General features: G+C 29.1%; 1 protein-coding gene across 1 annotated transcript in view; it reads left to right on the top strand.

Annotated features, from left to right (window-relative positions):
- The window catches only part of Usp14 (ubiquitin specific protease 14), a 37,973-nt gene that overhangs the window by 8,853 nt on the left and 6,111 nt on the right, over positions 1–23,009 (top strand). Inside the window, exons 2-8 of the mRNA XM_067279106.1 lie at positions 8,058–8,203; positions 8,428–8,460; positions 9,738–9,842; positions 11,627–11,730; positions 12,056–12,114; positions 16,563–16,693; positions 18,927–19,078. Of these exons, the coding sequence (XP_067135207.1) occupies positions 8,058–8,203; positions 8,428–8,460; positions 9,738–9,842; positions 11,627–11,730; positions 12,056–12,114; positions 16,563–16,693; positions 18,927–19,078 (730 nt within the window). The remainder of the gene's footprint in view (positions 1–8,057; positions 8,204–8,427; positions 8,461–9,737; positions 9,843–11,626; positions 11,731–12,055; positions 12,115–16,562; positions 16,694–18,926; positions 19,079–23,009) is intronic.

Genomic DNA, 23,009 nt, shown 5'->3' with positions numbered 1-23,009 from the left:
TGTTTTTATTATTTTTTTGAGATAATCTTTTAGTGGGCTTTAATTGAAAATAAATAAAAATAAAAAATTATAAATATATGTTTATAAAAGTTTAATGTTTTAATTTTTTGATATTCGGCCGCTTGAATATGATTGTACACTTCCGATTTGCAACTAAATCCACGGAACACTTGTGAAATGCTTACGGAACACCAGTTGGAAACCACTGCTCTAGATGGTAGTGGATAAGATGAATAATTTCAATTCATTTTTTTGTATTATATAATATAGGTATTTGGTACCATTTCTATATCTTTAAAATAATTCTTTCTAAATTATCTTTTGAGTCTTCTTGCTTCTGTGTTTACTTTTTTGAAAACATTGAGGTTGTATAATGTAGGTTGATAAAATTTCCCCAACCTTATTTTTTTTACACATCCTTTCACAGTTATTGTTTAAACAGGACTTTGCATGTTCTGGATATCTTGGTGAAGTTAAAATGCTATCTTTTATAGTTGCCCATATTGGAAATGATAATTGGCCCTCTCTTATTCTGTTATTTATTAGCATTCATTTATTTTTTGTGCTAGATTATTCTTTCAAGACATACTTTTTCAAATTGTTTCTGATGATCCTAATGTCTTCCTTTTTATATTAATTACTCATCATCATCATTAGTATTTCCTTTAATGCTGAGGATGTCCTCTGCTAAAGATTTCTTTTAGCTTTTTTCCATGTTGCTTTATTTATTGTTTTTCACTTTTTTAAAAACTTGCTGAACAATTTTACAATTTTGCTTTGCACCTTACGAGCAGATTGTTTTGCTTTCCATATTGTTGACTTCATTTTCTATCAGAATATCCTACTCAGCTTCTTAAATAATAAATCATCCAACACTTGATGCTGAGAAAATGTTTATTAAAGAAACATTAACGTTTTCAACCTAATATGATAGGTCATCTTCAGATGCAAGTAATCTCTTAAGTTCAAATACCTTCGAGATTACTTACATCTGAAGATGGTTTATCATACCATAGATTTTTATGGGAATTTCATTGATTTGTTCTGAAGACCCCAAAAAATAAAAATTACATACTTTCTTACTATGTTTATTTATATGTAATAATAAAAATACATATATACACATTCTTGCATTTCAATCAGTCATGTTTTTTTTCTATTTGTGGGGGTTAAACAATCTGTCCAATGTCGATCGCTTTTCTCTCTTCAGAATTTTTTGGAAGTAATTAATAGCATTGTCATTTTAGAGATTTCCAAGCCTATTAACTTCAATCTGGTTTGGATGCCATTTGGATGATTGTTGTTCTGACATAGTCTCACTTCTTCAAAAGATCTTTAATAGCAGATATCGGCATTAGTCCTCTTTTGTCTTCCTCTTTTTCAGAAGAGAACACATCTTGCTGAGTTTATTGGTGTCTTCATTTAAGAGTTCTTGGAGTGCTGTCATCAGATCAGTTTCTGGTTCCATTATGAGCTCTTCAGTGTTCTTTATTTCTCAGATGTAATTTTCATTACTCCTTTAGCTGCTCGAGTCTTCTTGATTATATCTTTCTTAGCTAAGATTGTGCCTGCTGTATACCTATTCAAGCCATCCTGCCTGGCAACATCAGACATCTTCTGCCCATTCTCTACCTTGGTTATTATCTCTTGCTTGGTTTCTGTGGTGAGCACAGATCTTGACACTCCATTCTTTTTAGGCTCTGTAATATTATCGGTTTTTTTAAATTAAAGGTTCAGAAAAGCACTTACAAAAATTCAGATAACAGAAATCAACTAGCACACAAAAAAATTATGTAAATGTGAGGCCCAGATGGAATTCAAAATTTAGTGTTAAAGTGTTAACAAGTATCCGATGGGACGGTTAAACTCTCTGCTTCCAAAAAGAAAAACTGATGCAAAACTTAATGAGTGCCCACTCGACAGTCTTGTGAAGACTATAAAAAATCCTTTGTCAGAAAGGTAAATAAAAGGCTGGAATTACAATGGGAGAGTTTCAAAGTTTGGAGGAATACCGTCCAATCAGTATTGCGGGGTTGAGCATTGCTGACGTCTCTTGCAGTTTGAGGCTCTGAAAGGTTTCGAACTGTCACCTGCATACAAGGGAGACCAATTGGTATTCACTGTTTTACATCACTTGTTGTGTTTGTTCTGTGAGGTGTTTGTTGTCCAAACATAAAAATCTATCGAAAAAGTTTTTGTTATCTGATTTGTTGGCAATTTGAACTGTTCATTAACCAATCATCCACTGTATTTTTTAAATTTAATGATCTTTAAACATTATAGTTTATAGATTTATTCTCAGTCTTTTCTCAATTTAAGATAAGTTAAAATATTCAAATTCCAAAAATTGACCATTATTTGAAATGACTACTGGGGTAAGTTTCATGGGTAGATTGTGGGAATCCTGTCTATTTCCAAGAAACGTTTTTCTTGGAAAAATTTCAAGATGTGATACTTCTTCCTTGCCAGTTTCTGTCATCATATTGGTAATTATTGTAACTTAGGAATCAATTTTTCGTGATAATGATCTACAAAATAGATCTAAAAGAATAGAATTTGAAAATTACCATATTAACTTAAATGTAAGATGCACCTTAATTTCTACATGTTCACTCATAGGTTTTTCTTTTGAATAGATAACTCAAGGCAAACTTATGTCAACAGAAACATTCAGTATTTATTGCAAGTAAAGTATCTTCCATGGTTTTGAAATCATAAACCTCTTCACTTGTTGTGTTAGGCCCTTCTGAATCACTGCTGACACATTCTTCACATTAGTCACATTCTTGAGTATTAGTTTTAGTCATTACACATGTGAAGTTTTAGTTTAGTAAACTAAAAATTTATACTAATCAACACTGGCTTTGATGCTTACGTCTTTCAGTATGCAATCATATTCAATGCCATTTAAAGTATTGGAAATGTGACATTTCTTGGACGAGTGCTACAACTTTTTCTGGGATTTTTATCCAAATACTTACATTACTATAATAGACTAATGAGATTGACCTAGGTTGACCTCTTATATATTTTCTATTATGAATATTGGTCTAATAAAATCATTAAAATGATACAACAGAAGTAGCAACAGAAATAAGACACATGATACTGGAAGTTGCTAATTATGATGTATTACATTGAATCTAAGACGCTTTCTATTTTCAGAAATGTTAAAACCTGAAAATAAGTGCATCTCACATTTTAGTAAATACAGTGTATTGCTATTTATACTGATATTTTAACAATTGAATCAAACTTATTGATGATTAGGAAGTCCAACCAAATATGTTGAGACTGTAAAGTGTATATGTTAAAGCTGAAAATTGGAGGTGTAATTGTATCAATGACTTGCAGTGGGCCATCATGTTCCTGCTTGTACAGACAGCATCAAAGAAGGATGCTCCAAGCAGAGAGAAAGAGAATGGGAAAGTAAGGTAATTTAGTGTATACTGTAAGTGGTAGATCCAATATGATAGGTCCATTTGCCCAAGGTATTACTGTTATCTTGTGGATTAGAGAACTGCAGTTGGCAGAGTGCCAAGAAGATCCAGTCTAGGTCAAAGGAAAAAGTTTTGCCATTGGTGTAAAACAGTTTGCATCTTCTTTTTCCAGAAAGTATCATATTTACTTGCATATAAGACAAGATTTTTATTCATTTTTCACTGTTTCAAAAACCTAGGTTGTCCTATAAGTGCAAGCAAAGGATTCTTTGCATTTTTGCAATAATTTTTGTGAAGCATGTATATGCCTTTTTTACTGGATGCTCACCCATTGGTGTTTAAAAACAAAACTATTTTATTTGGGTCATTTGAATTGTTCCTGTGTGTTGTCAGGAGTAAAGATGAATAGCAATAGAAAAAGCAAAGCTCTTGAATTGACTTCTGAATTGAAACTCCAAAATCACATGGGAGCCCAATATATTGGGATCTTGAATAAGTTCTTGTTTTCTAACAGATGGCTTACCAGAACTGCATGCATGTATTTTTAGATGGTGACGCATCTGTAAGGCAAAAAACGAGTATTTGCAGGGAATTTTATTGCACTATTTTATTCAAAAAAAAATCTGCAGATGGAGCACACAGAATTCTTGTTGAGACTTAGAACAACCATGTTCTGTCAGAAACAACATACAGAGATTGGTTTAGATGCTTCAAAAATAATGATTTTGATGTTGAAGATAAAGAACACTCTGGCACACTGAAAAGGTTTGAAGACGCGGAATTGGAGGCATTACTTCATGAAGACTCGTGTCAGATGCTAGCTGAACTTGCAGAATCATTAGGAGTTGATGACACAACAGTTTTGAAACGTTTAAAAGGATTGGGAATGATTCAAAAGCAAGGACATTGGGTTCCATATAGGTTGAAGCCAAGAGATGTCGAACAGCATCTTTTCACATGTGAACAGCTGCTTCAACGGCAGAAAAAGAAAGGTTTTCTACAATGTGTTGTGACTGGTGATAAAAAGTGGATACACTACGATAACCTTAAGTGTAGAAATTGTGGGGTAAGCCTGGCCATGCATCAACATCATCAGCAAAGCTGAATATTCATGGTTCAAAGCTGCTTTTCTGTATTTGTTGGGATCAGCTAAGTGTAGTTTATTATGAGCTACTCAAACCAAACAAAACCATCACGGGAGATTGCTATCGACTATAATTGATGTGTTTGAGCCAAGCATTAAAGGAAAAATGGCTGCTTTACGAGCAGAGACACAACAAAGTGATTTTGCAACATGACAATGCTTGGCCACATGTTGCACAACCGGTGAAAAACTACTTGGAAACGCTTAAATGGGAAGTCCTACCCCACCCGCTGTATTCACTAGACATTGCCTCTTCTGATTATCACTTGTTCCGATTGATGGCATGTGGCCTGGCTGAGCAGCTCTTCCATTCTTATGAAGATGCCAAAAAATGGGTCGATTCTTGGAGTGTCGTTTTTCCGACGTGGAATTCAAATGCTGCCAGAACAATGAGAGAAAGTAGTGGCTAGCAATGGACAATACTTCCAGTGACATGTTTTTTATGACTTTTTTAAAATAAAGCATTAATTTTCACGAAAAAACAGCGAGAACTTATTCAAGGTCCCAATAAGTTTTAATCCATTCTCATGAAAAAGATGATTATTTGGAAATCAGAATTCGGAGAAACCCGTAAGTGTGGATTCAACTGTTAAGAATTGACAAAAAAGGTTCCTGATTGTTCAGCTTTACATGAACAAATTATGTTGTCGATTTTACAAAATTTTTTCTTATACTTTGAAATGCCAGTCATTTTTGCATGACAATGTGTGCATTTATCTGCATTTGATAATATTTTATTTGTGATTAAACAAAATAAAATTAGAATTGTATTAATAAATCTAATTTTCTTTATTTTGATCTTTAAAGTCACACTTCGTCCTATATGCAAGAGCATCTTATATGTGGGTAAATACAGTATATTGTTTCTGTGCTAACGTTTTGAATGTCTTTAATGCTCATCATCAAGCAATGATACATAGAATAATGTAACTGAAAATTTCAGAAAGATCACTTATTCTAAAAGTTTAAAGATAATGGTCATGAGACATCACACAAATTCAAAACATGGAAAATTAAATAATCTCAAAATACAACATTACTTAGATTTTGAAATATATGTTATATAGAATAGAACCATATAGATTCTATATGGATCTATTGTTAACATTGTCTATTCTAAGAGATGTTAATAATTTCCCTTTCTGTGCTTTTTTCAAAATCAGAATCAGATTACCCGTGGACTGTTATGTGCTATGGGAAAAGGTTATGCTAATCTGCATAAATAGAATGATGTCTATTAATAAGTAGTTAGTTGAAATGTATAAAAAATATGAGAGATTAACTGAGAATCTTAACAACAAAGAAATTCTTACAGGTATAGAAAGGAAAGATGAAAGTTTTCAATTTAACATATTAAGAAAATTAAGAAATTTAAGTGGTTGAAGTCATAGGAAGTTAGAAGAAGCAACAGAATGGTTCAGATGATTCAAATGGCAAAAGACATTGAGGTTTGGTAGATTTTTTTTACCAGCATTTGTTAGTTAAGGAACCAGCTCCTAGTAAAGAAATTATGATCTCAGTTGCAGAAAGGTTGATTTCAAATATGAAGATGACTGATAAAGAACATATGAGATGGATTCTAGGGACAGAGTTCTATAAAGTGCCTGTGCATAATGAGAAAAGGAAATCAAAGCTAAGGCCTAGCCTTTAAAAAGAGGATGACTGAAAATGAAACTGTTTACAAGGGCAGATATAACCAGAGATTGTTACTGTTCAGAGAGGTGTGCAATACTCTCCTACAAGACTTTATGTAACAAACAAAATCAGAACAATTAGCAAGTGATTCAACAAGAAAGAAGTGATTCACCAGTTAGATAATGTTATCTGTGAAAACAAATGTGAGTAGATGGGGAAATGTCAAATGATGATGACAAGATATTGTGGTTGATAAGAAGACCAATGATTGAAGAGAAACCTGCCCAACATTTAAAATGGAAATACAATTAGCATGGTTAGAAAGGGCATTGTTTGGATATAGGTACATGATTAAAACTAGGTCAGAAGTCATTAGTAGGCTGCAGATGATTAAAGCAAGACCTGAACAAGTTCTTACTACTATTGATTTTACTGCATATATTGTACCGTAGGATTTTCCAGGAACTTGTATTCCTTGAACTGAGGAATTTTCTTTCAAAACTGGAACAGTTTAAAAGTTATGGGTTTGAGGTAATATTCTTAATGGTAAATTTAGTTGTACGTGAAAGTTATTTTGTTTTTAGTTGGAGTTGTTACCAGAAGAAAGGGAGTCTCCATTGGATTACTATTGGCAGGTTTGTAGCATAAGTGATAGCTTGGAAGTAGAGAAGGTATTGAAAACACTTGGGGAAGATATAGAGTTAATAGTAAGATATGTATAAGATGTTGATGACATCCTGGTTATTTGAAAAAATAGTAATAGCATCAACAGGTTAATAGGCTTAAACTCTGATGAAAGTTGTAGTTTGACACATTGTGAAGTTCAAGGATCAGCAAAGCAAATACATTTTTAGATGCATTGATTGAAAAAATGAGCAACACTATATAACAAAAGTTTATCATAAAGAAATGTTTAAGCTGATTTACATTTCTTTGGATTCTTGTGATCCAAGATAGTACACTAGAGCAGCCTTTAAGGCATTAGTCACCATGCAAGAGAAATATGTAGAGGAAGAAATTAACGTAATTAAGAACTTAGCATACACAGTACATGTGGCATTAACAAACCTTGGAAAGAAATTAAAAAATTTATTTTAAAATGTTACAATGAAAATTTAAAATTGAGAATTATATGTAAATCAATTACACTAAAAACCTGTTGTCCTGTGTCAGTAATATGTACACACTGCACAAATGTTTTTGCTCTCCTCCTGAGACCTGCCTGCTTCAGGTGAATCTTGTTGTTTTGTTGATAGAACAGAGTCACTGAAAAATAAAATTTCAAATGTCTGTTAATATTTGAACTAATTTAAAAAATAGAATGTGTTGGAATGCCTGCTTTAACAGCATGAAAAACAATAAAATACCATGCGTCGGTTTTGGCACGTGCAAGAGGTCCTACAACAACTAACAAATTGCAGCTGAGGGCCTGCCATATTGTAGATAGAAACAGTTCCTCCTTGTGATTGTTTGTTTGCTTTAAAAATTTCTAAGGCTTCTGAGGAATTTTAACTGACATTGGATGATGATTGTTTTTTAATGATCATTTGAATTTTTATATTTTTGGTGATTGTGTTCTATCAACAAAACAACAAGATTCACCTGAAGCAGGATGAAAGAGGACCCCAAAAAAACGTTTGTGCAGTATACATATTAATACCAGACAATAGGTTTGTAGTGCAATTTATTTATCATCCAGTGTGAGTGGTCTTTTTTCATCTATATGTAAATTTTTTGAATTATAATTTTATTTTATTATTTGATTTGTTACTAAAATAAAAATTTACATAAATAATAACTTTTATTGAATTATTAAGCTATGATTACTTTTATTTTAGTTAAAGTTAAGTGGAGTAAAGAAGTATTTCCAGATTTATTAGTAAATGCAGATGAAGAACTAGATGTTTTTAAAGCTCAGTTGTTTACTTTAACTGGTGTTCCACCAGGAAGACAAAAAATTATGCTTCGAGGAACTACTTTAAAGGTAAAATTGTGTAATAAATTTTAATTTTGATAAGCTAATTTATTGTCATACAACTGCAGATAGTTTATAATTAAAATAAATTGAGTAAAATGAGAGTTGATCAAATTCAAATTGACTATTATCGAGTTTATATTTTATTGATGACTTACTATATTTCACAAGCATTTCTGATATTAAAATCTAATTATTTGAATCTGATAATAATAATGAAAATATATTTATAGGACGATAGCTGGAAAAAAGTAAAGTTAAAAGATGTAAGTGTTCTTTTAATTTACTATATAATATAGAGAGGTTTCAAAAATTATTTTCGTTCATTTAGGAATTATCCGTATATTATTAGACTTATCAATTTTATATAACATTGCGACAGGTTCGAATCGTCTCTAAAATTTGTGTTAAAATTATTCTTTTAAAGGAAAAGAAATAGAAGCTAGAAATAATTTTTTTTAATGAAAATGCAACATGAAATTTTAAACAATAGAAGAATGTAAGACCTAAGATTGTTGGGGGATCAAATTAAACATCAATTTTGACCTCTTCTGCAATCTAAGCTGACATCTCATTACACTAACTAATGAGTGATCGACCTCTTAGAAAGTGAGAATGAGGAAAAGTGACTAATCGGAATGGGCAATCGACGATAGAAATTAATAAAAAAAACCAGGAATTCGAGGATGTAGCAACTCCTTCTCCCAAAAGTTCTGAGTGACCAATTGTTGTGTGTGTTTCGTGCCCATCTTTGTCTCCGTCTCTCTTCCTTGGATCAACATCTTCCCATCACCAGAAGTTGACCGCATCGTCCTGGAGATGTCAAGGGAACTGTAATTTGCGAAGCAGGGGCACTCCTTTATTTGGGACTATCTTGGAAAGGAGAGGAAGACTAATAGGCCATTGCTGACTTAGACTTCCGAGATTGCAGAAATCTTGTAAGCTCATTTCGTGTCAAATAAACGGTTTGTTGAAATCGTGGAGTCTGTCTTGGTGACCATTGCATTCACATATGACTCATTGCAACCCCTCAACCCTCTTGACATTTCCACCCCCTCAGCAACCTTATAACTTTATTAGCAAAAAATTATGACTGCTTCTTTTGGAAAATATGAATTCTAACTGTTGTTTTTTCAAACATTTATTTTAATATGTTCAAAAAATACTATTACAAGATCATGAAAATTTCATTAAAAAAACTGATTTTGTAAATTTTGGTTTAAAATATTGCATAAATAATTGTCAAATTTTGTATTTGAATGAAATATGAAATTAATTTCTTTTGTGTTTAGTTGATAATGAAAAATAAATTAACTTGTACATGCATTAGATTTTGAATTTTCATATAATATATTTTATTCATATAAGGTTCAATAAGGTTCTGTGCATTCAAAATTTAGTATTTTTAATTTGAATAGCAAAATTTTATGAAATCAATAAACATTTTACATTTTGTGATTTATATTATATTTTATCATTTAATAATTGGAAGCTATTACATTTTTATTAGAACAATTTTTATTTAAGTTGTTATATATTTCAGGGTTTAACCTTTCTTATGATGGGAACAAGTGAAGAATTACCAGTGGAACCAACTGAAAAGCCATTATTTGTCGAAGACATGACTGAAAATGAATTGGCAAGTGCTGTAAGTATAAAAAAATATTTAATTAAGGAAAATAATTATTTCAGTATAATTTTTGATATTATGTAAATGGTAATAATATACCGTATATTTCTGCAGATAAGATGACCTTCAGATAAGACGAGGTATAAATTTTTGTCAAAGTTTTATAGTTTTAGCATATATCTGTCCTATACGATGGAAACTATCAATGGCCTATGAATTTAGTTTAGATCAGCAATCATCATCTGGATGATAATACTGTATAGCGTATACATAATTATGTCCTATTTGTAATTTTTCGAATGAACAAATTTTGTTTTCTTGCATCTGGCAGCACTGATTCAGGCATTCGGATAATGACCTTGACTATTCACAAAAACGTTCTATGGGCTATTCTATTTTGTAGACATACCCTACTCTGTACTAGTAAATAAGTATGGTTTGTCTGTCTTTTTAAAGTTCAATCTACAGTAGAGCGTCGATAAGTGGAACCAATTGGGGACTGGGGTCCTTCCAGTTAATGATTTGTTCCAGTTTCCGACTTTATACGGAAAAATACATTAACCTGTCCGATGTTCAAATTTTTCTCCGTTGCGTATCACTTCCTGTTGAATTTTCGTCGATTTTAAGCCTAACGAAAATTTTTATAATAATCATCGAGGCTATCGTATCGTTAAAAATTATTTCTGCATTTTGTACAAAGAAAATAAATATATTAAAGAATATAAAAAACATGAAAATTATACTTTAGAAGTAAATTTAGTATCAAAAACATTCGATTCAGCACGACACAGTCCGACTGAAAATCGTTCCACTTTCCGGCCATTCCACTTACCGGCGTTCCACTTAACGACGCTCTACTGAAATTTTATGTCCTATAAGACAACCCTGGATTTTGGGGGTCTTTTTTTATGATTCAACTATCGTCTTATCTGTGGAAATATACGGTAATCTATTAAAATTGATGAATCCGATTGCTCTTGGATGAGTAAGATATGAGTATCTTATAAAAAATTCTACAGAAGTATTCAGATGAAAGCATCAATAATTAACACTTTTAAGTAATAAAATTATATATAAATAGACATATTTTAACTTTTTAAAAGACTAAAATTCATCACACTCATTTTCTTTCTCCACACACTTGAAGTCAAATTGACTGTTTGATGATTGGAGTACATAGAATTACAGAAATAAAAGATGATGTACAGCTTTTTGTCACCCTTTAAATGAGTATTGAGTTTTCTTTTTCGAAAGTAAAACCTATATTAAACTTGTGCAGATTTTTTCCAGGCATCCTTTAAAGCCACTCAAAGAAAAATTTTTCTGAACTTGATCATAAGTCTGGATGATAATAATTTGTTTAAACTGCTCCAAATTTCCTATTGATCTCCAACTATCAAAATACATGAAAAGGAAAAAAATCAGAGTGAACAAATTGGGTCTATAGATCCAGAAAGAAAAACTAAAATTTGTGATTTCAGGTAGAAAATGAATTATAAACATTTTGTTAAAAAAATTTATTCAGTAAAATACAAGAAATTAGTATAACAAATGTATAACAACCAAAATTATAGAACTGTCTTTTAAAAAAAAAAACACCACCAAAAGACAGTTCTGTAATTTTAATTGTAAAATGTGGTATGTAACGTTATTTTAATGTAAATGTGTAACAAATGTTTTCAGATATATTACATGCATAAAAAGACATATGGATAATATAACTGACAATTGTCAATTAAATTTTACAATATACTTTTAAAAAATTAGATATTTTTAAATTTAGATTTGTTGTTATTATATAGATGGAATTGCCAACTGGTTTAACTAATGTTGGAAATACATGTTACATTAATGCTACGGTGCAATGTTTAAAAGTAGTGCCAGAACTTATTCAAGCGCTAAAATTGTAAGTACTTGTAAATTTAAATGATTTAAAATTTTATTTAAAATATTTGAACTTACTAACAAAGGACTTAAACATATTAACAAGTTTTTTTAATTTGTCAAATCATCATGGCAAAATTTTGAATTATGAGTTTTAAATATTTGAATTATGATATATTTTATATTTGAAATATTTTAAGTTTATTATTCTATGATTTTTCTATTATATATATATTGAACAAGATGGTTTTATTTAATTTTATAATAATAAACAACATATAATGAAAATTTATATATAAAAAAATAATTTATGAAATGTTTATAATACATTTTTGTCTAATATGTAGATATCAAGGAACCTATTCAATGTTAGGAAATTTGACACCTTCTCAGTCTATTACAGCTGGTATGTTGACATTCTTATTTTAATCTGTTTAAATTTAAATTGTTAATCTATTAACAATTTATTAATATTAATTTGAGTAGCTATAAATAGTAAATTTATAAAACATATACATTACGAATATTGGTAGATATAAAGATTTAAATTTACATGCTGAAATGAAAGATCTGTAGCAGCAGATGGATATAAGTGATAATTGTTTTTACTATCCTTCCTATAGTTATACGTATTAGTCTGAAAGATTGGAAATGCTCAGTAAACTCAGTAAATGAAAAACAAATAACTGGAATTTCTTGGTTTGGCTTTACAGGAACGACCACAACAAGAAAACTCGTGCTCTGGCTGCTTATAGTGTGTCATGAAACAATGTGTTGTGGCTCTTTATAAGCAGCCAGGACATTATGTGAATTTGTGTTGGGATGGTTAAAAAAGAATGATCACGACAAGTTTCAGCATTATTGACATATCACAATGCATTGTTGTAGAAACAATGTGAGGTATTTTTATGACAATCTACCATCTTAACTTTATTGGGGAAGGAGAGCAGAGCAAATCCGAAATCAACTTGGTCATTTGACAGTTTTCATTTGGCATCACATTAGTGAATATGTAAGGGTTTTATCAGTTGAGCACCAGGGAAGATATATTTGAGTGGTTCTATACTCACAATGAATTTAAAACTGCTGACAACAACTTCATTGACATACATGATGTGCATTCAGGTCCACTATCTAATTTGTCAGCTTTAAATATAATTAAAATTATATTAAAAAAAATATAAATTCTGATAAAACTTTGATAAAATTCAGTTATCCTTTTTTTTTTTTTTACTTTTCCGACTTTTATCCAATTTAAATAAACCAATTTTAGAATACTTTAAAACCATTAGTTTATGTTGTTCTCTTTATAATAAAAAAGGAAAAAGTAAAAGAATATTTTGCTATTATGAAAAAATTAAAAGATAAAAATGTAAATTTACTAAAATTAAATACGGGTATAAACTATCACCAGAATCACATACGATTGTAGATGGTGCAGACACGAGAACTTGAATGTCATGGAAAAATTATGTAAAGCAGCATTTGTAAGCTTTTAAAAAAATTGTGTACTTTTTGTTTTTTGATTTTTATAATGGTATTTCTTGTTTGTATACAAAAGTAGGTTCTATGAAGTGTAATAACATATTGATGAGGATTGGAAGATCAGAATGCATTTATGAGAAAAATAAAGAAAATAACATAAAGTAATGGTTTTAAAGTCTTTTAAAATTGATTTATTTAAATTGGATGAAAAGTTGAGAAAGTAAAAAAAAAAAAGATAACTACAAATAAAGTTTTATTGGAATTTATATATTTTTAATATAATTTTAATAAATACCTGACTTTGGTAAATAGAAAAAGATAGGAATAATTTTTCTTAATCTTTTTTAATAGGTTCAAATATAATTTCTGGAAGAACTGCTTTTTTGTTCTTTTCCTGTGTGCACTAAGAGGGCCTTTTTACTAAGTCCATTATGGGTTTGGCCAGGCCTACAATGGGATGGTTGGGTGATGAGGGGTGGGCTCAACATATCTGGACAGACCATTCCCAGAAAATTACTGGGGTTTTTTTACCTGTCCAGATTTAATTCTGGATTCCCCAGATTGGTAGACTGCCACCTTTAACCATTCAGCCATCAAGTAAACTGGGCTTTGTAATATACAGTTAAGAGAGGTGTACTTTATTGATAAAAAAATGCAAATATTGTTTGAAAGATATTCATTATAATTTTAAATGTTTTAATAGTTTCTGCAAAAATAATTGAACTTTGCATCCTGGCTGTTTAAGAACAATGGCTAAATTTCTCTTTCTGGCTATTTCTGTAAAATCACAATGTATTCTATTTGTTTTTTCTATATTTGAACCTAACATACATAAAATATAGAAACTAGGCTTGACAAAGAAAATTTAAATCAAATTGTAGAAGGTAACAATTTTAAACCCTCTTAATAATATTTATTGATTCAGACATGACATCACAACAACAAACATGTCATCTTAATATGTGGAAATGTTCTTTATATTTGCAAAAATCAATTATTTGATGATTGGAATTGTCAGTATACTGATTATGATTAATTTGTGACTAGAAGCAGAATTGCTTTTCTGCATAGTATTGGGTTGAGTCTGAGTCATAAGTAATTTTTTAAAATAAATTTTAATAGACATTCTTACATAAAAAGAAATTATTTAACCAATATACATTGTTCTTCATTAAATATGACATTTTTTCATCTACAAGTTTTTTGATGAATTTCTTTAAAAATCAACACATTTTGGTCCAAAAAAGTTCCAATGTGCTTCTGGATAACTTGTTTTAACATAAAATGCTTTTCCATTAAAACTATTTTGAATGAATTAAAGGAGATTGTAATCTGCAGGTGCCAGATCAGAGTTAAAAGAGAACTTTTAATTAAGTTCTTAGGTTTTGTTGGTGGCTATTGAAACATGGCATTAAGCATTATTGTGGAACACAGGACAACTTTCAAATTTATCAAATACAAACATTTTTTGTTGAGTTTTTTCTCAAGTACTGACAGTATAAAAGAAGCATTTATTCTTTTGTTTGAATTCAGTAATTCAAAATGCAATATTTCCCTTGTATCCCATCATATACACAGCAATACCTTTCAAGGATGAAGACTGTGTTTTGGTTAGTAGCCTGTGGATCTTGTTCAGTCTTTTATGAATGACATTAACATATAATACAGTGGATGAACATTTCGGATAACAAACACTTTTGTGAAAGATATGTTTGGACAGTGAAAACGTGTTCGGATAATGAACACTTTACAGAACAAACACAAAAAGAAACAACATAAAATAACGAATACCGATTGGTTTTCCGTTGTCTACAGGTAACAATTTGAAACTTTTCAGATCACGGGAGACGCTCAACCAAATACCAATCAGATATTATTCCTCCAAATTTTGAAACTCTCCATTGTAATTCCAGCTTTTTGTTTACCTTTCTGACAAATAATTTTTTATAATCTTTGTGAGACTGTTGGACACTCGTTAAGTTTTACGTTGGTTTTTATTTACTAAAGATGAGAGTTTAACTTTCCTATCGTATATTCGTTAATGGTTTAAGACCAAAATTTTAAATTTTATTCGGGCCTCACATTTACATAATTCTTTAATTCTCCAGAGTTTTCACATCTCACTACACTTAGTCCTACTATGTAAAATTTATTTATTTTCATCTCATTCTTCAGATTTTCCAGCTTTTCAGCCTTCTTTGAGGTCCTCATGTTTCAAGGTCCAATTTTCAAGAGAGTCTGTGGGGGGTTTCACAGGCTGATTGTCTGGGGAGCCTCCTTCTTTTCCCTATTGAGCAAGGTGTTGCAATTAGAAATTGTTGTAACCCCAATGCCATTCTTCTCTCTATTTCTACTTGTGTTCACCTTGCTAGGGAGATTGCTACATTAGAAATAAAGCTTAGTAGTTTCCTATTGCTTTCTATGCTTCTTTCTCATGTTAAATCACACGTTTTTACACTTTGTTAATTAAAATTTACAAAATCTTATAAATCTGCTGAATCGTTCAAAAAGTAGACATAAGAAGATTCCCAACTTCAGTGGTCATTTATAGTCATTAATCGTAGTAAATATTTGTTGTTTATAAAGACACATTTTAAATAATTATATATTCGATTTAACACAATCTTTTTAAAAAGTTAATAACTTTTCATCGTTTAAATTCGATTCTACAATTTAAAGGTATGTGCAATTTTCAGTGTGTTGTAGGCTATATATATTAAGTTATAAACTTGTGTTTTATTTTAAAAATTGAATTTTGTCCTGGATAGTCCATTTTTGGCCAGTACCAAAAGTGGAAAATATCATCATTCAATAGAGCATACCTAATTTCTTCATCAAAGTTTTTAGGATTTTTGACAGAACTCACTTTCCTTTGTTTTAAAATGGAAATATGGGATCATTCTTTACTGATTTTAAGTGCTATTAAGAGATTGTTATTAGCCTTTTAAAATATGTACATTTTAAAAGTTCTTAGAGTAAACACACTAAAAATGTAGGACAATGGTATATTGTAGTTTATGGACCTTTATGGGTCATGTATTCCTCGTCAATTTTTGTAATTTGAAAGATAATATCAATATATATTGATATTAATTGATACAGTTACTAAAATCTAATCCTTTTTGTTTCTGCTAAAAAATGTATTATAATTTATTTTATTTTAATGAAAAAATTATCTGAATTAATTCTTACAAGATATTTTTCCTATTTGTTATATTATTTTTATTTATTTTGATTTGATATTTATGCATGATTGTATATATTGAACAAAATTGCCAATATATTCAATTCTGTCCTTAAAATGTACTTTATATATTAATTTAAAAAACTGCTTGTTCAAATATATTTTAAGCTTTTTCTGTTTTACAGTCATGAGAGATTTATATGAATTAATGGAAAGATCTGGAGCAACACTCTCTCCTTTGATATTGATTCAAGTTGTTCATGCTGCTTTTCCAAGATTTGCAGAAAGATCAGAACAAGGCGGATGGATGCAACAAGTAAAAGATATTATTCTAAAATATTTATAAAGTTAAAATTTAATCTAATCATCTTAGTAACATTAAATTAAAATAATTATCTTAATAATTATAAAATCTATGTAAAAGTGATTTTATAATTATCTTAAATATATATTTTTGAATATTTTTTATTTAGCTTTTTTTAAATTAAATGTATAATTTTAAAACAAAAACTTTTTTATATAGTTTATACTGTTAAAAATAAAGACTTCTTTACTATATTTTTTAGTATTATAATTGAAAGTTAATAATAAAGACTAAGTAATTTGCTTATAATAAATGATGATTCATAATATTTTTATTGATGAGAAATGAATGCTTTAGTTTTAATTTTCTTACTTATAAATCTTACTTAAAAAATAATTTATTTTTTTACAAGGAAATAAACATTAGGTATGAAACAATTATTTTCTATTTAGACATATAAAGCAGCTAAAATTTATTAAAATTACATTCTTGTATTTCTATGAAAAATAGTTTAGTCTTTTATGTAGGAATGAAAATATTTTAAATTTAATTAGTAATATAAGTCGAATAGATAGGAATTGATTCTGTAATTACTAATATAAATTAAGAATTATCTTGTATTTTTTAGTTTTATTGAAAGGTCTACCTATCATTTTAGAAAATGGAAGGTCTTCAAATAAGCACTTGCATAAAAATATATAATTAAACAAATAAACTGTAATAATAATAAATAATAACATTATTATGATTTTTATTTACAAAACATTTCTCAAAATTATGCAAATAAATTATTTTTGTAAATTGTAAGCGGAGCAGCACAAAGAAGCTTTAATAATGAACACAAAAGCATTGTATTGAAAGTATGCCGAAGTCATTATTAACACGTGTTTGACAGAGATATTTTTGTAATAAGAATTTATAATTAAAATTTAAGATCAAATCATCAATATAAATTGTAGAAAATACATTTTAAAATTTACACTATTTACTACTGCAGTATAAACTTCCATATGAATGAAAAATTGACTGTTATACTGATTTGATGATCAACTTAAAATGATTTATTAATGTATTTAAATTTGTAGAAATGACATAAACAAACAAATTGATTGACACTAGAAAGTGTTTTCATCTACTTAATTTAGGCTTTTTCTGTTTATATCAAGTTTAAGAAAATAGAATTTTCATATTTGCTAAAATATAAAGACAGAATATGTAAGAATATGTAAGAATATGAGATAGAATATGTAATAAAGTCATGCTGATGACTTTATTACATATTCTATCTTCTATCTTTATTATTAGATTTCTGTACTCAGGTACAGACACTAAGTTTTACTTGAAAATATTTTAATATAACAGATAATAAAATTAATTGTATTGAGATGCTGTCCAATGTACTTAGGTTGCTTTTTTTTCAAGCTCCAATGGTCCATAAAACAAAGACAAGTGTAAATAACAAAATAAATTTATTACCAAAAGTTAGGTACAAACATGGTTACTTTTTGACGTAATCACTGTGACGATTGAGGCATTTGTCATATCTGTGGACGAGCTTTTCCATCCCCTCTTCATAGAATGTTGCCACCAGTGACTTGAGATGGGTCCTAATGTTTTTTTGAAGATTGTCATTAGTCTCAAACCTCTGCCCTCCTAGCCACTTTTCCTGTTCGGGAAAGCGGTGGAAGTCACTTGGCGCTAAATCATGGCTGTATGCTGGGTGTATAAAGGTGGTGAAGACTTCCATCTCTTTCCTGAACTGAAAATGTGGCTAGCAAGACAGAGGTTTGAAACTAATGAACTAATGATGATCTTCAAACGATGTTGTTAAGGCCATCTCAATTCAATGGTGGCAACATTCTATGACAAGGGGATGGAAAAGCTTGTTTACAGATATGACAAATTCCTCAATCATCAGTGATTACGTCAAAAAGTAACTATGTTTGTACCTAACTTTTGGTAATAAATTCATTTTGTTATTTACACTTGTCTTTGTTTTATGGACCATTGGAGCTTGAAAAAAAAAACCACCCTCATACAGTTCTTAAGATTGTATAAACATCTTTTATTTTTTTAAAAGTAAGCTTGTATTTAGTATTGGCTATTCTGGTAATAAGTATATAAATACATGAAAATAATTAAATGTTTTAGAAATTTTATATTATTAATTTGGAAAATTATAGAATAATATATAATAAAATGTAATAATACGGAATAATCTGTAATTTTTTTTTTTTTAAATCAGGATGCAAATGAATTTTGGACAGAAATTATGAGAATGTTGCAGCAGAAATTACCACCCTTGAATGATCCTTCTAATGGTTCTTGCAGCGAAGGAAATCAACAAAAATATAACAATTTTATTGACCAATATTTTGGTGGTACTTTTGACGTGACGTATCCTTAATACTATTTATTAATTGTTTATTTATTATTCAAGTAATAATATAGTGAAAGTTTGGAAAAATTGCCAATTATTATTGATTACTGTATTTTAAGTGAGTTATGTCAAATTCCCACTTTTATTTTTTTAAAGATGACCTCTTGTTTTTTCAACAAATTTTTTCTCATATAGTTTAATCATATATGGATTTTTGCATAAAAATAATCAAGGAATTGCTATGTAAATAGTAGTATTTTGTTGTAAGATATTTAATAATTGTAGAACAGTGTCTTATAAAGAGGGACACGCCACACTTGAATAATATAAATAAGTAAAAAATGTTCTATTTAAAGCTTTTCTTATATAAGATTTATTTATTATTTTAAATTATTGTTGTAATAAAGTCAGGAATATACAATGCAAAATCAACATGATTAAGTAGTATTAAAAGAATTTAAGTTTTTTTTAATTAGGTGCAATAGCTTTCTTATTTACATTTAAAAAATATCATAATATAAATCTTTCTAAAGCTTGAATATTTGAAAATTCTATTATTGTATAAAATTTTAAATTATACTTTAAATTAGAAGTTATGAAAGTATATTCTCAATTTATTTGTAAAAGATTTTATTATTATTTTCTACATATTGATGAATAATATATTTGAATTATTAGTTTGTATAACAACCTAAACTTGTTATTTTAATACAATATGAAAAATTTATCATTTATTGATATAAATTTTTTTCTCATATGAATAACAGTAAAAACTTCATTAACACTTCTACATTATGCTGTGAAGACAGTCACAACAGTACTGAAAACATTAGCTGAATAATTTAAAAATTGTGCAAATAAACAACATTGAAGACACATACAAAAAAGGAAAAACTTTTGAGATCTTCTAAATGTCCTTTCACAATCACTAGAATACAGTCAACACTGGCAGATTAAACAATTTACATAAATATATGCAGGGAAGAGCCTACAATAGAAGGTTGAAACTGCCAGTGTTGACTGTGTTCTAGTGATTGTAAAAGGACATTTAGAAGATCTCAAAAGTTTTTTATTTTTACTTTCCTGGCTGTTAACAAAGGAAAAATATGGCAATTAGTCAAAAACATGACACCCCCAAGATTTTACATTTTTGGAATCTAGACCTTGAAATTTCAAGAAATGCAAATAATTTGGGGGGTTTTTCTATATGTACAGATGTTGGTGTGTTTGTGTGGCACACTTTTAAAGCTTAATAACTCCCATTTATTATTTTTGAAATTTTGCAGGGAGGTTTGTTAATTAGGGGAATTGATGCTATTAAATTTTGGTGATTAAAGGTGGTCTAGGGAGTGGAGACATAAATAGGGTCATGTGTATCTCCAGTAGGGTCAGACTTAATGACGATTTTTCTGGTTATTAGCATTTACAATCTTTTATAAAACTCGCTCCTACCCATTTTATAATAATTAAAAATATAAAAAGTTCTTTTTAATAAAATATTGTAACAAATGTTGCCAGGAAAGTTAAGCAGCTCATTCCTGGATTTTTTTGTATGTCTTCAATGTTGTCTATTTTCACAATTTTAAAATATACATTTTGTCATGGATTTGTTGTTAAAAATAATTACCTGAATAAGTTTTGATAATGCTGCTTTTGAAAGTAGTTTTTATTAATAGAAATAGTTGTTTCCAAATCTGTCTTTCCAAATCAGATAGATTTAAATTTTGTTAATTCATCACAAATATGACTAATAATGTATTGAGGTAATAAGGTGATCAATAAGTCTCTCTGTAATGGTAGTAGTAGTGAAACTTTTTAATTTTTATCTAAATACATTACTGCAATAGTGCCAGTGCTAATGGAGAAGACATTTTGGGTGTAATATTTTACATTTCTGCCAACTACTGCAAATTTTCTGTAGTTTATATGGAAAGAGCTGTTAAACTTCACAGATGTTGCCAAAACTATGTATTTTCTAATTTTCATATGTTTAACTTGATCCACTAGTAAGATGCCACAGTGGGAATTTCTGTCTGCATTCAATGAACAATTTGCGTTATTATAATACTGTAATTGAAATAAAGCTTAAGTTAACAAAAATAGACATTTCTGTTCGTCTTCTGTCAAGTTTAAACACAGTGAGTGAATAATTTGTTGAGATATTATACATTGAACTAAGTATACATATCTTTAAAACCCAATAAGTTTCCAGAAATTGTACTTCTAGGAATAATTATTCTGGATGAAAGTACTATAAAGCAATAGAAGTCAATAGAATTTTAGTTTTGTCATTATAGTGAACACAATATACAGAGATGATGATCTTGTAGCTATTTTTACATTTGCATTGTAAAAATTATGGTAACCAATAATGTAAACAAAAATGGGAGGAAAAAACAGAGTGCACGACAGTAAATAACTTAACATTAAAATAACTTAGAAATGTACAATATAGTTGTTTTTTGCCATTTAAATATTCAATACGAATAAAACACACCTTTAATAGTCCAGCAAATAAATATTAGCAATTTTATTTTATCGACCACAACTACATTTCCGTTATTTATATTTTTATCTCAGAAATCTTATTTTCATATTTACGTTCTATTTTGGTGTTCTATTTTATGTTAACCGAAGATGATCATTAAAAAATGGTCAAAAACATTTTTATATTGCTAATATTTATTCACTGGATTATTTATTAAAGGTGTGTTTTATTCGTATTATAGTTATCCAGTACGTACATTATATTTAAATATTCAGTTGAAGTAATAGATAAGTTTAGGAAATTAGAAGAAGAATTAGTTCAAAATGTGAAAAGCTTGATAAGATATTAATTATTGGAAAAAATTGGGAAATCCACATAGTATCAAAAATGCCTGAGAATTAAGTGAAGAATTTTTTTGCTTTTCTGTTCTTTTAAAGAATTGTCATAAGTTCTAGAAATGATCTTTTTCAATGATTGTTCTGATTTACCAGAAAAACAGTAATATTATATTGGTAAATTAAACCAGGTAGATATGGAGTTTAACCTTTAGGTTACAATAACTCAGAAAATATGCATCTGTGGTGTTCCAAAAACCCTAATAGTATTAATGAAGTTTCTCTACATATTAAAAGCAAGTATTTGAGTAACAGCTTCAAGACAGTGTATAAGTTAGTTATTGGGTTGTTCGGAAAGTAATTTTGTTTTTTTATTACTAGAGGAATTAGATGTATTTTTACCAGCCAATTTTATTTTAAACCACATTTTCATTATATACTTTGACAGCTGACATTTTAAGGCTTATTTGTAAAAAATTTTGTTTGATTCTGTACAATTGTTTTTTTTTTTTTTTTTTTTTTTTTTTTTTTTTTTTGTTTTTTTTTTTTTTTTTGTTGACCCATCAAATATGGAAAATGGAAAGCATCATTTTTGGCATATTTTGCTTTTCTATAACTAAAAAACCAAAATGCTGTTCAAACAAGAAAAAAATTGCGGTACATGTTTGGAGAAGACGCGTCGAGAGAAAGACGGTGCCAAAACTGGTTTACAAAATTGCGTTCTGGCAATTTTAATATCGAAGATACACCACGTTCCGGATGGCCATTCGAAGCCAACGAAATCAAAATAAAAGTACCGATCGAAGCAATCTGCCGTATAACAACACGTGAAATCACTACGAGATTAAATCTGTTAAATCGAACCGTTTATTATTACTTAAAACGAATTGGTTTCGTTTCAAAGCTCGATATATGGGTTCCACACGTTATTAACGAGAGATGCTCTGTATGGCGGGATTTTAAAGAAATTTGTTTTTGAGCTTTTACCAGACAATTTAACAATTGATTCGAAAGTGTACTGCCATGGAGTAAACAAATTGAGTAATATTATCAAACAGAAAAGACCAGAGTTGATTGACAAACAAAGCGTAGTGTTTTACCACGATAATGCCAAATTTCACACAA

The sequence above is a fragment of the Centruroides vittatus genome, unplaced genomic scaffold (assembly GCF_030686945.1).
Source record: "Centruroides vittatus isolate TY-2023 unplaced genomic scaffold, ASM3068694v2 contig_854, whole genome shotgun sequence".
Taxonomy (NCBI): Eukaryota; Metazoa; Arthropoda; class Arachnida; order Scorpiones; family Buthidae; genus Centruroides; species Centruroides vittatus.
Note: the sequence above shows the minus strand (reverse complement) of the source record. Positions and strands in the feature narration are given on the sequence as shown.